The following is a 16,595-nucleotide window of genomic DNA, read 5'->3' as shown; positions in this document are numbered from 1 at the left end:
GTCATTTGTGGAAATCATCCTAAAAGTAGTGGTTGGACACTTCCAAAATAACCTGATTGCTTGTGTCACTGAGGCCAAACTGCAAAAACTTAAAAAGGAAAATAACACTGTTGTTTGTTTCATTAGTCCACTGTTGATACAGTCCCAACATGTTTTTCATGTCAGTAATCAAGCTTTCAAAACACAGAGAGTTTGGACACATCACTTTCTGTATTTTGAAAGTTCTAGATCTTGAAAAATGTGTTCATGAAACAAATACCAAAATATTGTTTTTGAGTGTTATTGTCCTTCAAGCTTGCCCAATAAAACGAGTTATAGAGAACAAAGATATAATCATGTCTGAGGCAAGGCTGCAGACAAGAGATGAAAGGTGAAAATCCACAAAGTATAACTCAATACAGTAAATAGATAGCTAGTGAGCACTATTTCTATCAACGGCAGTGTCATTCACCACTCAGTGGCTGAAAAGTTCATAGCTAACATCCTAACCATGGGAGTATTGAGTCGGCCAATGACTGCCATGTGATGTGATACTCAGAATATGCGCAGGGAGGGGTTTCTCATACCACAGGGTGAGGACTGTCACATGGTATGAACTCTAAAAACATCTCAGTCGCTAACATTAACAAAAAGCCAGCAACATGTAATCTTACTGAACCATAAAGCCATCTACTAGCTAATGTGTTAATATAGACCACAGCACCATTCAGTTCTAAGCAAACAAAATAGCTATGAAACAAGTATGAACAGATGGTGTTTGTTGGTTTTCCATTAACACGATTAGATATAAACGTGGTCTGAATCTCCTGAGGAGATAATAGCTCTGGTTACTATTGCATGACAAACTAGCAAGATTAGGGTTGTCGAGACTTACCAGTGACGATTCCATAGTTGGGTGCTTCAAGGATCGCCCCATAAAACTGAATGATATTCCGATGGCTTAGTACACTGAGGATTTCAGCCTGAACATGGGGACACACCGGCAAACATAGAATTCACAAACAAAATAGACTGAATATACAATGCCTTCAGAAAGTATTCACACCCCTCGACTTTTTCCAAATGTTGTTGTGTTACAGCCGGAATTTAAAATGGATTAAATTGAGCAGGGAGGTTTTCCAATGCCTCAAAAAGAAGGGCACCTATTGGTAGATGGGTAAAAAATAAATAAAAGCAGACGTTGAATATCCCTTTGAGCATGGTGAAGTTATTAATTTCACTTTGATTGGTGTATCACTCAAACCAGTAACTACAAAGATACAGGTGTCCTTCCTAACTCAGTTGCCGGAGAGGAAGGAAACCGCTCAGAGATTTTACCATGAGGCCAATGAGGACTTTAAAACAGTTACAGAGTTTAATGGCTGTGAGGCTGGATCAACAACATTGTAGTTGACAGAGTGATAAGAAGGAATGCTGTACAGAATAAAAAATATTCCAAAATATGTATCCTGTTTGCAACAAGGCATTAAAGTAATTCTGCAAGAAATGTGGCAAAGAAAATTAAGCAATTCACTTTTTGTCCTGAATTCAAAGTGTTGTGTTTAGGGCAAATCCTATACAACACATTACCGAGTACCAATCACCATATTTTCAAGCATTGTGGTGGCTCCATCATGTTATGGGTATGCTTGTAATTGTTAAGGACTGGGGAGGTTTTCAGGATAAAAAAAAGACATGGAATGGAGCTAAGCACAGAAAAAATCCTACAGGAAAACCTGGTTCAGTCTGCTTTCCACCAGACACTGGGAGAGGAATTCACCTTTCAGCAGGACAATAACCTAAAACACAAAGCCAAATCTACACTGTAGTTGCTTACCAAGAAGACAGTGAATGTTGCTGACTGGCCGAGTTACAGTTTTGACTCAAATCTGTTTGAAAACCTATGGCGACTTGAAAATAGTTGTCTAGCAATAATCTCCATTCAATTTGACAGAGCTTGAAGAATTTTGAAAATAATAATGGGCAAATATTGTACAATCCAGATGTGAAAAACTCTTAGAGAATAACCCGGAAAGACTTTCAGCTGTAATCACTGCAAAAGTTGATTCTAACATGTATTGACTAAGGTGTGTGAATACTTAAGTACATTTATTTGTATTTCATTTCAATTTATTTGCAAACACGTCTGAAAACATGTATTCACTTTGTCATTATGGGGTAATGTGTGTAGGTGAATTTTTAAAATATTTAATACATTTTGAATTCAGGCTATAATATTACAATATGTGGAATAAATCACTGGGGTATGAATACTTTCTAAAGGCACTGTAGCTGACATCTAAATTGTGTAGAATATCAGTGAAAATATTTCTGCAGGCCCCAAAATAGGCATATTAAATAGAATAAGTATGAAAAGGTACACCATATATACAAAAGTATGTGGACACCCCTTCAAATTAGTGGATTCGGCTATTTCAGCCCATTGCTGACAGGTGTATAAAATCAGAGCCATGCAATCTCCATAGACAAACATTGGCAGTAGAACGGCTTCCATGAAGAGCTCAGTGACTTTCAAGGTGGCACAGTCATAGCATGCCACCTTACCAACAAATCAGTTTGACAAATGTCTGCCCTGCTAGAGCTGCCCCATCAACTGTAGGTGCTGTTATTGTGAAGAGGAAATGTCTAGGAGCAACAACGGCTCAGCTAAAAAGTGGTAGGCCACACAAGCTCACAGAACGAGACCGATGAGGGCTGAAGCTCGTAGTGCGTAAAAAGCATCTGTCCTCAGTTGCAACTCTCACTACAGAGTTCCAAACTGCTTCTGGAAGCAATGTCAGCACAGGAACTGTTCGTCGGAAGCTTCATGAAATGGGTTTCCATGGTCGGGCAGCACCACACAAGCCTAAGATCACCATGCGCAATGGCAAGCGTTAGCTGGGGTGGTTTCACGCCACCATTGGACTCTGGAGTTGTGGAAAGCCTTCTCTGGAGTGATGAATCACACTTCACCATCTGGGTTTGGCGGATGCCAGGACAACGCTTCCTGGCCCAATACATAGTGAACACTGTAAAGTTTGGTGGAGGAGGAATAATGGTCTGGGGCTGTCTTTCATGGTTCAGTCTAGGCCCTTTAATCTTAAGGCTACAGCTTACAATGTCATTCTAGACGATTCTGTGCTTCCAACTTTGTGGCAACAGTTTGAGGAAGGCCCTTTCCTGTTTCAGCATGACAATGCTCCCATACACAAAGCGTGAACCATACAGAAATGGTTTGTCGAGATCGGTGTGGAAGAACTTGACTGGCCTGCACAGAGCCCTGACCTCAACCCCATCAAACACCTTTGGGATGAATTGGAATACCGACTGTGAGCCAGGCCTAATCACCCAACATCAGTGCCCAACCTCACTAATGCTCTTGTGGCTGAATGGAAGCAAGTCCCCACAGCAATGTTCCAACATCTAGTGGAAAGCCTTCCCAGATGAGTGGAGGCTGTTATAGCAGCAAAGGGGGGGACCAACTCCACATCAATGCCCATGACTTTGGAATGAGATGTTTGACGAGCAGGTGTTCACATACTTTTGGTCATGTAGTGTACATCAGATGTATTTTTGTCACTTACAAGAAATCTCCAGAATCAGAATCATCCATTCTTTAATTGGGCCTAATATGATCCCTCATTTGGCAATAGTCATTCTTTAAAGCATACAGCATGTGAAATTCTGTGCACAAAGCGAGGGGGAGTATAATGACTATGACTGATGGGTACCAAAAGTCACCACAACCCACTAAACGGGGTAGCAATTAAAATGATTACTACACCGACAATTAAAAAGTATATGAAAAGCCTCAGCAATTAGGACTCCTACCTCATTTTCGATCTTGAGCAGCTTTTTCACCGCCACCTCTTTGTCCTGAGGGATCCACCTGGCTCGGTACACGCTCCCGAAGCTGCCGCCGCCGCAGTTCTCGTAGAAGTGGATGTCATCAAACTTGATTTGCACGAAGGAGGCACTGAGAGGCAACATCTCATAATAACACTCAGCCCCAACTCAACGTCTGTCTGGAGGACCACAGGGAAGGAGATAGCGGAGGAGGAAAAATAAGCACAGAGCTCACTAAAAAGCAGTTAAGAACCGATGCTCAAATCTGTCATAGGCTTGTCCCCCCCCCCAAAAAAAAACTCTGATTCCTCAAAGTAAAAGTGCTGCACCAGTGACACAACTGAGAGCAGCTGTACACTTGAGCACACCATTAGTGTGTGTGACTGGGAAGCTGGATGTGCTGCTAACAGTACCCCAGGGAGGCCTCTGTGTCATTGGCTATGTCTGCCCGGAGTGGCACCGCGATATCCCTGATCTCAGCCAGTGATTTACGGGACATTCAACGAGCCCGCCTGTCCCAGACCTACGCCACACAGTCACCAGTAAGCACTAAGTGAGGGTCCCAGGATCCTCTGCTTGTATAAGGACTATTGATGGCATCCCTGGCATGCATTCTCCCTCTACTGTGATCACTAAGCACAAAATACACACGGCCAAAGTCACCGACTATTCCAGTAGAGTCTAGAGTGGTCTGTACAGTACATGTAAGGCTACAAAGCTAGACACAGCAGAGCTCTTAAAGGGATTGCATCCTCTAGTCTCCCATGAATCCCTGCAAACTTTTCATGACACACAATCACTACACACTTGTTTTAAAAACAAACCCAAAAGGTGCTACACAACTCTAATTCTATATTCAAAGAACAGGGACCATGTCTTCCTAATGTATATAAATGAAAGTGCGATAATAGGTAGAGGGAACACCAAACCAACTTTTTGCCCACAGACAACAATTAACGCACACTTCCCTTTGTTTTTAAATATCAACCTAAGTGCATCTTGTAAAGAAAGAATCCCTTCATTACAGGAAATTGTAGCTCGGATATTGTTCAGAAGTTTCCCCATTTACTGCTCAGCAATTATGGCTTTTAAGAGGCTGTTACCTGGACCTAAATCAGGATTGCTATCCAGCCCAGCAGGAAATGCCTCCATTGTCACAGAGGGGAGCCAATTCTCTCTACTGATTTACGGCTATTGATGCTATACTTAGCTTCACACCAATCTTTTCAGTACATGAGCAGCTCCGACATTTTCTGTAGACACTTAAGCACGAAGGGTTACAGGGTTATTGGAGCTCGTTTGTGTCTGTCCTCACTGGAAAGTCAACACTCTGCCCCAGACATTAAAATTATGGACCAATACCCATGTGAACATATATAGGCAAGTGGATACCTGCCAGAGCTCTACAGATGAACATGTAAAAATGTAGCAGAAATAATCCAAATGTATTGAGTTAACCTCGTCTGCTTGACCCATTCATATCATCCCGGTGGCGGATATGATTACATACTGTCCCCCATCAGGAAGTACAAACTTCATCTCCAGAGTTTAAACTACCACCCGAAGCAAAACTAAATAGAAGTCTCACTGCTGTGACTTACATAATCAAAATGTCTCCAGGCATTTACAGTAAATAATTCAACCAGGAACTGGTCTGTGTATGTATGCAGTTTAGACTGCATACATACACCACACACAAAATATGTATAGACTAGTGTAAATTGTGTTAAATATAATTTTGCAAGATTAAGACACTTCAGCAGCTCAGGATCAACAGGAGTTTAAAGGCAAGAATACCAATTTCCTCGACACGCATGTTGCGATGACACGCATGAGACCAACGCTTTTGCCAAACAGACAACTGTAAAACAATGGAATTTGTTATTCACAACTTTCCCAAAAAGTATGTAATTGAAAACATGTAACGGCGTGTAGGCCTACTCACTGAAACATAATGCGATATTCGTGCATAGCCTACCTTTGAATTTTCCAACAAATACTAGAAACATTCAGTTTGACAGATCCAATGGGTAGCTTAACTTCTGCAGGTAAACATAGAACTACTGTAAAGAACCCACTTTCATGGAAACCGGGCGTGACGTTTATGATTTCCCCACACCGGGATTTCTAGTTACACAACTTCTTCCTTGACTTGGGCTGAGTGCTGAACGCTATAGAGAAATAGCCATAGACATTAAAACCAGGGAAGTATCCCAACGTTTTTCAAAGAGCTTCACAAATTCCGATGACAACAGCGCCACTCAATGGGTAAAACCGGTACACCTCCAACGACACCATTAAAATGAAGCAGCAATCTATGTTATAACAACCAACACCTACAGGGAATCGAATTCGTTTTCCTATTATCAAAAGATAATACTATGACAGCATAAAGGTTTATTTTAAATATTTTTTCAGCTCAGCTCATAATTAGTTATTATACTAATTATCAAAACAATCAAATGGACAGCAGATACATCGAATTCATTTTTAATATTTACAGAATACACATGGCTAAAATGTTTGCAGAAAACGGTTACCTTAGAGACTTTAAAAGAGGAACGTGCTCACATTCTGTACATCCCAGCCCAACATCTCAAATCATTGCATGCTGAGGCCATAATAGATATATGAACACATTGTACACGTGTAATAAAAAGCATCAAATCTGATTTAGAAAAAAGATTGGAAACATCATCTGAATATCATGATTTGGAATTTAGGAGGTTAGAGTGAAGTAAGAGCCAATGTTTCCACCTGGAAAAGTTATCTGTTTAACAAACCTCACAGATTATTGTACAACAATCAAATGGATGATTATTTCCAAACGATAATTCGCTTTATAGATTGTGTCCTTTTCGTGGGGCTGGTGACTTCAAAGAATTAAATAGAGCTTCAGGGACATGAGAATGAGATGAATTTGAAAATACTTGGTGAAATTTAAAGCAGAGTGACTGCTGCCCATTGATAACAAAAATGAAAATGATACACAAAGGAAAACAAGCAGCAGAAATGATACTGACACTTGAAATACAGTTGAAGGTGGAGCCGATGAACTCTGCAGCTTACTTCACTAAACTGCATGAATAATAATGTGAAGTTCCATGTAGCAAAGTGGATATGTGTGTGTACTGGTACAACATATAAAGCAAGCTTATTGTCGGCAGTAGAGCAGCAGCATGTGACATGTCCCGTGTCTGTCCAGTGTCCATCCAAGCTTCATGTCCTGCGTGGTTCCAGTCTGTGGGAAAACTGAGATAGGGTTCTCTGGTTGTCAATCACAGTCAGCTGGCGCACATAGCTCCTCACGTCCAGGTGGTTCTTACTGGTCTGAGATGGTTCTGCACCTGAGAGACGATGGGAAAGCGAAATACCACCTTCCTTATAAACCGTGTCCTGTATGCCCCAAGCACTTAGAAACCTTCCCAGTCAAGTGAAGACTTAAAGACGGATATGTTTACTTACTGAATGGCAGACTTCTGCAGTATCTCACTATTCTCACTGTGTTTGCGATCATTCGCTGAAAAACAAAAAAACACAAATAGATGTTACCATGATGAATTTAGACTTCCAATATAATATCATGTCAAAATCAATATCCTTAGGGGAGGGCCTTACCATTTTCTCAAAATTGACCAAACTGTCAATGAACGTCTTGTTTCCATCATGAGTGAAAGTCATGTCTGGAAAGATTATAGCAATATGATTGCACACATAGAACATAGACAAAAGAATAAGGATTGGAATTGACAAGAGCAAACAATATAGAAGCTAGATACACTGTGTCCCAGGCTGACACTCCAAAAAGATAATAAAGCATTAGAATGACACATTTCCAGAACAAATTCAGTGATAGCTGCTAACCAGACCTCTCATTAAGCGATGGTCAGACAATGGTCTTGTATTGCTAAAGAATAATAGCTGATAATAACTTCTTCACACAAGACGCAGTGAGGACAAACCTCTCAATAGTCAATCAATAGGTAAGATAATGGGTAAAACAACATGGAGGGTCATGTAGACTGTGGGAGAGAGCTGTGTTGGGTAAAACAACATGGAGGGTCGTGTAGACGGTGGGAGAGAGCTGTGTTGGGTAAAACAACATGGAGGGTCGTGTAGACGGTGGGAGAGAGCTGTGTTGGGTAAAACAACATGGAGGGTCGTGTAGACGGTGGGAGAGAGCTGGGAGAGAGCTGTGTTGGGTAAAACAGCATGGAGGGTCGTGTAGACGGTGGGAGAGAGCTGTGTTGGGTAAAACAGCATGGAGGGTCGTGTAGACTGTGGGAGAGAGCTGTGTTGGGTAAAACAACATGGAGGGTCGTGTAGACGGTGGGAGAGAGCTGTGTTGGGTAAAACAACATGGAGGGTCGTGTAGACGGTGGGAGAGAGCTGTGTTGGGTAAAACAACATGGAGGGTCGTGTAGACGGTGGGAGAGAGCTGTGTTGGGTAAAACAACATGGAGGGTCGTGTAGACGGTGGGAGAGAGTAAAACAACTGTAGACGGTGGGAGAGAGCTGTGTTGGGTAAAACAACATGGAGGGTCGTGTTGACGGTGGGAGAGAGCAGTGTTGGGTAAAACAACATGGAGGGTCGTGTTGACGGTGGGAGAGAGCAGTGTTGGGTAAAACAACATGGAGGGTCGTGTAGACAGTGGGAGAGAGCAGTGTTGGGTAAAACAACATGGAGGGTCGTGTAGACGGTGGGAGAGAGCAGTGTTGGGTAAAACAACATGGAGGGTCATGTAGACAGTGGGAGAGAGCTGTGTTGGGTAAAACAACATGGAGGGTCATGTAGACAGTGGGAGAGAGCTGTGTTGGGTAAAACAACATGGAGGGTCATGTAGACGGTGGGAGAGAGCTGTGTTGGGCTGCACTGACCTTTGATCAGCAGCGGCATGAAGGGAATGATGGGCGGGTCCAGCTTGGCCACAGTGAGCCGGTACGCCCGGTGGTTCCTGGACGGGTCCTGTGGAAATACTCACACTGTTCTGAGATCTGCCACAACCATGTTAAGTGGGCACATCAGTCACAGCCAAGGGTGGTGCAGCTCAATACATACATTGTTAGATGACAAATGACCATGCAAGAATGTGACGTTTCAATTAAATATTTGAATAAATTGGAGCTTTAGAAAGCAAGGCTAGAGACTGAGTGGATGAATGGTTGATATGGGACTAAAAATAGTTTAGGGTACTCACCATTAAGCTTTCAAATTCGCTGTAAAACTTCTTAAATTTGCTGGGTAGTTTCTGGCAACACAGTAACAGGGAAAGTTAACAGACAGTTGAAATCATTATTGGGCAGATGCTAAACACATTTGAGTGTTGTTGGACAGACAGATGGACAATGTCAGACAGACACAGTGAGACAGACACACACAGTGAGACAGACACACACAGTGAGACAGACACAGACAGTGAGACAGACACACACAGTGAGACAGACACACACAGTGAGACAGACACACACAGTGAGACAGACAGTGAGACAGACACACACAGTGAGACAGACAGTGAGACAGACACACACAGTGAGACACACAGTGAGACAGACACACACAGTGAGACACACAGTGAGACAGACACACACAGTGAGACACACAGTGAGACAGACACACACTGAGACAGACAGTGAGACAGACAGTGAGACACACAGTGAGACAGACAGTGAGACAGACAGACAGACACACAGTGAGACAGACAGACAGACACCCACCTCCCATGTCTGACTCAGTCTGCTCACGGCTGGGTTACTCATGCCCATGATAATAGCGAAGAAGGAGTTGAGGTTCTTATACTCCTTACAGCTGTTACAGAGAGAAAGTAGTCCAGAGATGTATCACTATCAGGTAACATGTTACACGTGACTAATTTAAGTCATCACAGGGGGTCATGAAGGAAACACTTGTCATTACCAAAATGATACATGTACAGGTCATTCATAAAGTATTCAGACCCCTTCCCTTTTTCCACATTTTGTTATGTTACAGCAACTTTGATACAATACAAATTGATCAAAGAAAAATACATCTCAATCTTCATACAATACCCCATAATTAAAGCAAAAACTTGTTTTTAGACATTTATACAAATGTACAAAAAATAATAATAAACAGAAATACCTTATTTGCGTAAGTATTAAGACCCTTTACTATGAGACTCGAAATTGAGCTTAGGTGCATCCTGTTTCCATTGATCATACTTGAGATGTTTCTACAACTTGATTGGAGTCCACCTGTGGTAAATTAAATTAAATTCGGTGCCAACCTTGCTAGGCGCCTCAGAGATTTGGGAGAGGGCAGTGAGTACTCCCTAATCTTGAGGGAGGACTGTGAGTGCTTCTCACGGTCCCTAATCTTTGTCGGCTGGGTATTGATACACTATGTGCGTAAGATACCTGCTGTTCGTATGTATGTGCGTATGATATCTACTGTTTGTGTGGAAGTATGTGCGCCGCTATAAAATGGATGTCTTAGGATTGTGGACTTCAGAACGTTCTCGTGAATAAACATTCAACTATTGTAGGCTGGGCCTCTGTCTATTTTCATTTCAACCAGTATCTTACAAATTATGGGTTGCAGACTGAGTAGTTAATTGAAGTTCAGTTTATGAACATTGAGAACATAATTCTCACAACAAATGGTCACTCTGACAGAGCTCCAGAGTTCCTCTGTGGAGATGGGAGAACCTTCCAAAAGGACAACCATCTATGCAGCACTCCACCAATCAGGCCTTTATGGTAGAGTGGCCAGATGGAAGACACTCCTCAGTAAAAGGCACATGACAGCCCGTTTGGAATTTGTCAAAAGGCATGTAAAGCGCACTCCGACCATGAGAAAAACGTTTCTCTGGTCTGATGAAGAGATTGAACTCTTTGGCCTGAATGCCAAGTGTCACATCTGGAGGAAACCTGACACCATCCCTACGGTGAAGCATGGTTGTGGCAGCATCATGCTGTGGGGATGTTTTTCAGCAGCAGGGACTGGGAGACTAGTCAGGATCGAGGGAAAGATGAATGGAGCAAAGTACATCCTTGATGAAAACCGTCTCCAGAGTGCTCAGGACCTCAGACTGCGGCGAAGGTTCACCTTCTAACAGGACAACGACCCAAAGCACACAGCCAAGACAATGCAAGAGTGGCTTCGGGACAAGTCTCTGAATGTCCTTGAGCCTCCAGTCAGACCCCGGACTTGAACCCAAAGCCACTCCTGCATTGAACCCGAATCCATCCCTGGAGAAACCTGAAAATAGCTGAGCAGCAACGGTCCCCATCCAACCTGACAGAGTTCTGCAAAGAAGAATGGGAGAAACTGCCTAAATACACATCTGCCAAGCTTGTAGCGTCATAACCAAGAAAACTTGAGGCTGTAATCATTGCCAAAGGTGCTTCAATAAAGTACTGAGTAAAGGGTCAGAATACTTATGAAAATGCAATATTGCAGTTAAAGATTTAATTCATTTGCCAAAATTTCTAAAAAGCTATTTCTGCTTTGTCATTATGTGGTAATGTGTGTAGAATGATGAGGGAAAACAAAACTATTTAATCAACTTTAGAATAAGGCTGTAACGTTACAAAATGTGGAAAAAGTCAAGGGGTCTGAATACTTACCGAATGCACCGTACATTCAGCCATTCAAACATTTGTTAATCTTGACACCTTTCCTTTAGGGATTGATTGGGAGGGTTGACTGTACCCTACAGCTAAGTGACACAGGTATGCAATTCTATTACTACAGCTCTGCAGTCAGGGGAGACAGTGTGCGCGCAAATGTGCATGCATGAGAGAGAAGGCGACAAGGCAAGGGCCACTCACTGGGCAGCGATCTTGATGAACTTCTTGAGCAGCTGAACACGCTTGCTGAGCTGAGCACACAGACAGATCTCCGTGATCACCCACAGCTGAATCTCATTGAACCTCCTGAGGAACAGGTCCATGTTGGCCGTAGTCTTCTTGAAGTTCTTCCTCCCAAATGTATAGTAGATCAGCTCATGCTGTAGTACAGGGCAAGAGAGAAAGTCAATGACCGTGTCCCTGGTAGTTTCCATTATAATGTATCACTATATTGGTTTAATAGTTGCCATCTAGAACCTTCTGAAGAAACCTTTTTGTTTCCAGGTAGATGATTTTACATGGAATCCAAAACGCTTTCTTCAGAGTGTCCCAAAAGGGTTCTACCTGGAACCAAAAACGGTTCTACCTACTATGGGGATAGCCAAATAGTGTAGGAAGACATAGCCTGCACCCAGAATGGCACACTATTCCCCATAGGGCAGGGGTCGAAAGTAGTGCACGAAACATGTATAGGGAATAGGGTGCCATTTAGGTCGCAACCATAGAATCAAGTCATTCCTCATTCGTCATTGGTCTGAGGTACCTCATGTACACAGTGGAAGAGTTCCCAGTCGTAGAGAGTCATCTGGTAGGCCAGGTCTTTAGAGCTCATCAACTCAAAGCTGCCCAGGGAGCCTGTGGAGGGTCCTTCCTGCTCTGGTAAGGGAATCTGAAATATTGTGCAAATGTAATATACTGTATAATTTACAGTTGTCTGTATATCATTCTTCATCATACAATTCACACTGATATGAAATACAGGACTGTTTTGATAGCTACAATGACAGTTATACAACTATAAACAAGTCGAATTGCAACAGTAGCCTCAGGCCAGTGATCATATATCAGTCGATTAAAACAAATATATTCCATTAGAGAAACACAACATGAGACGCAACATGCTTCATAGTAACAGCTGCAGGAGATGTAGCTTGTAGGAAAACCTCTGGGAATTAGTTGGGTGGGTCTGAATGCTTGTTTTTCTGCATTGTTAATTTGTTGGGCAATATGGTTTTTTTCTGCGGGGTATTTACGTACCAATGAATCCAGTTGATCCCCGGGACAGACAAATAGACGGCCGTTGATGCTGAGTGTGGAGAAGACGGAAATATCGTTGGGGTTTAGCACCACTTTATCTGAGGGAAAACAACAAACGAGCGAGAATTAAAACATGCTCATGTACTGTATTTAATAGGATCATGTTATTATGGTCTGTCGTGAAGTCGCATAACAAGGGTAAGGAAAAGATGGCGCTGCAGTGGATTTTGACCGTTTAACGGACCAATTCAAACCAAATCTTATTAGCCACATGGGCCAAATACAACAGTGTAAATGCTTACTTACAACGATGCAGTTTAAAAAAACTACAGATAAGAATAAGAGATAAAAGTAACAAGAGCAGCATTAAAGACCAGCAGCAAAATAACAATAGCGAGACTAGAGTCAATGGGCGGGGGAGGTAGTATGTACATGTAGGTATAGTTATTAAAGTGACTATGCATAGATGACAACAGAGAGTAGCAGTGGTGTAAAGAGGGGGGAAGGGGAGGGCAATGTGAATAGTCTGGGTAGCCATTTGACTAGCTGTTCAGGAATCTTATGGCTCGGGGGGTAGAAGATGTTTCGAAGCCTCTTGGACCTAGACTTGGCTCTCCGGTACCGCTTGCTGTGTGGTAGCAGTGAGAACAGTCTATGACTAGGGTGGCTGGAGTCTAACAATTTTTAGGGCCCTCCTCTGACGCCGCCTGGCATAGAGGTCCTGGATGGCAGGAAGCTTGGCCCCAGTGATGTACTGCGCCGTTCGCACTACCCTCTGTAGTGCCTTGCGGTCAGAGGCCGAGCAGTTGCCATACCAGGCAGTGATGCAACCAGTCAGGATGTCCTCAATGGTGCAGCTGTAGAAACTTTTGAGGAACTGATGACCCATGCCAAATCTTTTCAGTCTCCTGAGGGGAAATATATTTCATCGTGCCCTCTTCACGACTGTCTTGGTGTGCTTGGACCATGTTAGTTTGTTGGTGATGAGGACACCAAGGAACTTGAAGCTCTCAACCTGCTCCACTGCAGCCTCGTCGATGAGAAAGTGGGCATGCTCGGTCCTCTTTTTCCTGTAGTCCACAATCATCTCCTCTGTCTTCATCACGTTGAGGGAGAGGTTGTTGTCCTGGCACCACACGGCCAGGTCTCTGACCTCCTCCCTATAGGCTGTCTCATCGTTGTTGGTGATCAGGCATACCACTGTTGTGTCATCGGCAAACTTAATGATGGTGTTGGAGTCGTGAACAGGGAGTACAGGAGGGGACTGAGCACGCACCCCTGAGGGGCCCCTGTGTTGAGGATCAGCATGGCAGATGTGTTGTTCCCTACCCTTACCTCCTGGGGGTGGCCGGTCAGGAAGTCCAGGATCCAGTTACAGAGGGAGGTGTTTAGTCCCAGGGTCCTTAGCTTATTGATGAGCTTTGAGGGCACTATGGCGTTGAACGCTGAGCTGTTATCAATGAATAGCATTCTCACATAGGTGTTCCTTTTGTCCAGGTGGGAAAGGGCAGTGTGGAGTGCAATAAAGATTGCATCATCTGTGGATCTGTTGGGGCGGTATGCAAATTGGAGTGGTCTAGGGTTTCTGGAATGATGGTGTTTATGTGAGCCATGACCAGCCTTTCAAAGCACTTCATGGCTACAGACGTGAGTGCTACGGGTGTAAGATGGCGCCGGAGCAGACGTTTACGTTCCCCCAGCAAATTGTGTTTTTTGTTTATTTATTTGAGGTTGCTTGTAACTTATTGTTTTTGCATATTTTGTACATAATGTTGCCGCTTATGACCGGAAATAACTTCTAGACATCAGGACCGCGATTACTAACCACGGCTTGGTAGAATCCTTTTTTTCCTTTCACGACTCTGACGAGCCCGACGTGAAGGATATACTGCTTCCTCGGGAACAGGCCTCGATCGCCAAGATCTGCGTGAAGAGGGGGCCGAGGGGCCGAAGGGCGGGCTGCCTTCTGAGAATTCATAGGCTATCGAATAAACCCCCACTTCCCTCCATTCTGCTAGCAAACATGCAATCTTTGGAGAATAAAATTGATGAGTTACGCAGAAGATTAAACTTTCAACAGGACATTAAAAACTGTTACATTTATGCTTCACGGAGTCATGGCTGAACGATGACAATATTAACATACAGCTGGCTGGTTATATGATGTAAGGGCAGGTATAAAACAGCGGCGTCTGGTAAGACAAGGGGCGGTGGACTATAATATTTTTGTAAATAATAGCTGGTGCACGATATCTAAGGAAGTCTCGAGTTATTGCTCGCCTAAGGTAGAGTATCTCATGATAAGCTGTTGATCACACTACCTACTGAGAGAGTTTTCATCGTAGCTGTTTACATACATACCACCACAGTCAGAGACTAGCACTAAGACAGCATTGAACGAGCTGTATTCTGCCATAAGGAAACAAGAAAACGCTCACCCAGAGGCGGCGCTCCTAGTAGCCGGGGACTTTAATGCAGGGAGTCTTCAACATTCACAAGGCTGCAAGTCCAGATGAATTACCAGGACGTGTACTGCTGGCATGCGCTGGTCAACTGGCAAGTGTCTTCACTGACATTTTCAACCTCTCCCTGTCTGATACTGTAATACCAATATGTTTTAAGCAGACCACCATAGTCCCTGTGCCCAAGAACGCCAACATAGCCTGTCTAAATGACTATCGCCCCGTAGCACTCACATCTGTAGCCATGAAATGCTTTCAAAGGCTGGTCAATAGCTCACATCAACACCATCATCCTAAACACCTTGCACCCACTCCAATTCGCATACCGCCCCAACAGATACACAGATTACGCACTCTCTATTGCACTGCCCTTTCCCACCTGGATAAAAGGAGCGCCTATGCGAGAATGCTGTTCATTGACTACAGCTCAGTGTTCAACATCATAGTGCCCATCAATAAGCTCAGGACCCTGGGACTAAACACCTCCCTCTGCAATTGGATCCTGGACTTCCTGACGGGCTGCCCCCTGGTTTGGAGAGTATTTAACAACACATCTGCCACATTGACCATGAACACGGGGGTACCTCAGTGTCCACAACGACAGGACTGTAACGGAGCGGGTCTAGAGCATCAAGTTCCTCGTTGTCCACATCACTAAGGAATTAACATGGTCCACACTAACCAACACAGTCGTGAAGGAGGCACGACAACACCTCTTCTGAAAATAATTGGGCCCTCAGATCCTCAAAAAGTTTTACAGCTGCACCACTGAGAGCATCTTGACTGGCTGCATCACCGCTTGGTATGGAAACTGCTTGGCAGCTACCCCCAAGCCATAATAATGCTGAATAGTTCATCAAATGGCTACCCGGACTATTTGCATGGAACCTTTTTTGCACCGACTCTCTTCCACTGACTCTACACACGCTCACTGGACTCACAAAACACACACATATGCATATTGACGCCACACACAACACACTTTCCCACTCTTCACATACACTGCTGCAACTATGTTCATTTTCAATCCTGATTGCCTATTCACTTTTACCCAGAGTCGTCCTCTAACTTTATTATCAAAGAAAATGGTCATAAATACTATGAAGAGGATGCACTCATGATAGCATTAGAACTGGCAATAATGCATTGATCATGACAGACGGGGGCATCCATCTCCCTCTGAATCCTCAGCAGAGAACTGGGCCCAGATTCTTAGCAGCAAAACAAATGCTAGTAAATAACAGATTTGTGGGCAATATGATTAGGGTCTCAGAGACAAAGGAGCAGTGCTTCAGGGCTTTATATTACTACTTGGTACGGGTGAAGTGCAGGTTAAACATAGGCCAGAGAAAGAGGTGGATCAGTACACCCTGGCAGAGACACTGGAATATCCATACATCAAGTCCCAGCCGATGGTGGTAACATGCCGGTGTAGAATCT

The 16,595-nt window shown here is 43.5% G+C and overlaps 2 protein-coding genes across 11 annotated transcripts in view; both read right to left on the bottom strand.

The window, feature by feature from the left end:
* The window catches only part of LOC124043865 (mitogen-activated protein kinase kinase kinase 20-like), a 53,950-nt gene extending 47,959 nt beyond the window's left edge, over positions 1-5,991 (bottom strand). The window contains exons 1-3 of one of the 3 annotated variants that reach the window (XM_046362954.1): positions 5,804-5,991; positions 3,811-4,004; positions 875-962 (exon numbers count right to left, since the gene is read on the bottom strand). In XM_046362954.1, coding sequence (XP_046218910.1) covers positions 875-962; positions 3,811-3,969 — 247 coding nt within the window. In that variant the 5' untranslated portion in view covers positions 3,970-4,004; positions 5,804-5,991. The remainder of the gene's footprint in view (positions 1-874; positions 963-3,810; positions 4,005-5,803) is intronic. The other 2 variants (XM_046362953.1, XM_046362955.1) reach the window with 2 other exon arrangements.
* Positions 5,992-6,290: 299 nt separating this feature from the next.
* Positions 6,291-16,595, bottom strand: part of LOC124043863 (rap guanine nucleotide exchange factor 4-like) — a 47,454-nt gene continuing 37,149 nt past the window's right edge. For all 8 annotated transcript variants that reach the window (XM_046362948.1, XM_046362945.1, XM_046362949.1 and 5 more), the window contains 9 exons: positions 12,694-12,791; positions 12,200-12,325; positions 11,638-11,816; positions 9,541-9,631; positions 9,024-9,074; positions 8,704-8,791; positions 7,444-7,508; positions 7,291-7,345; positions 6,291-7,172 (listed from right to left, as the gene is read on the bottom strand). In XM_046362948.1, the coding sequence (XP_046218904.1) occupies positions 7,045-7,172; positions 7,291-7,345; positions 7,444-7,508; positions 8,704-8,791; positions 9,024-9,074; positions 9,541-9,631; positions 11,638-11,816; positions 12,200-12,325; positions 12,694-12,791 (881 nt within the window). In that variant the 3' untranslated portion in view covers positions 6,291-7,044. The remainder of the gene's footprint in view (positions 7,173-7,290; positions 7,346-7,443; positions 7,509-8,703; positions 8,792-9,023; positions 9,075-9,540; positions 9,632-11,637; positions 11,817-12,199; positions 12,326-12,693; positions 12,792-16,595) is intronic.

Source organism: Oncorhynchus gorbuscha, linkage group LG09 (genome assembly GCF_021184085.1).
Source record: "Oncorhynchus gorbuscha isolate QuinsamMale2020 ecotype Even-year linkage group LG09, OgorEven_v1.0, whole genome shotgun sequence".
NCBI lineage: Eukaryota > Metazoa > Chordata > Actinopteri > Salmoniformes > Salmonidae > Oncorhynchus > Oncorhynchus gorbuscha.
The sequence above is the reverse complement of the archived record's forward strand: the minus strand, read 5'-3'. Positions and strand labels throughout refer to the sequence as shown.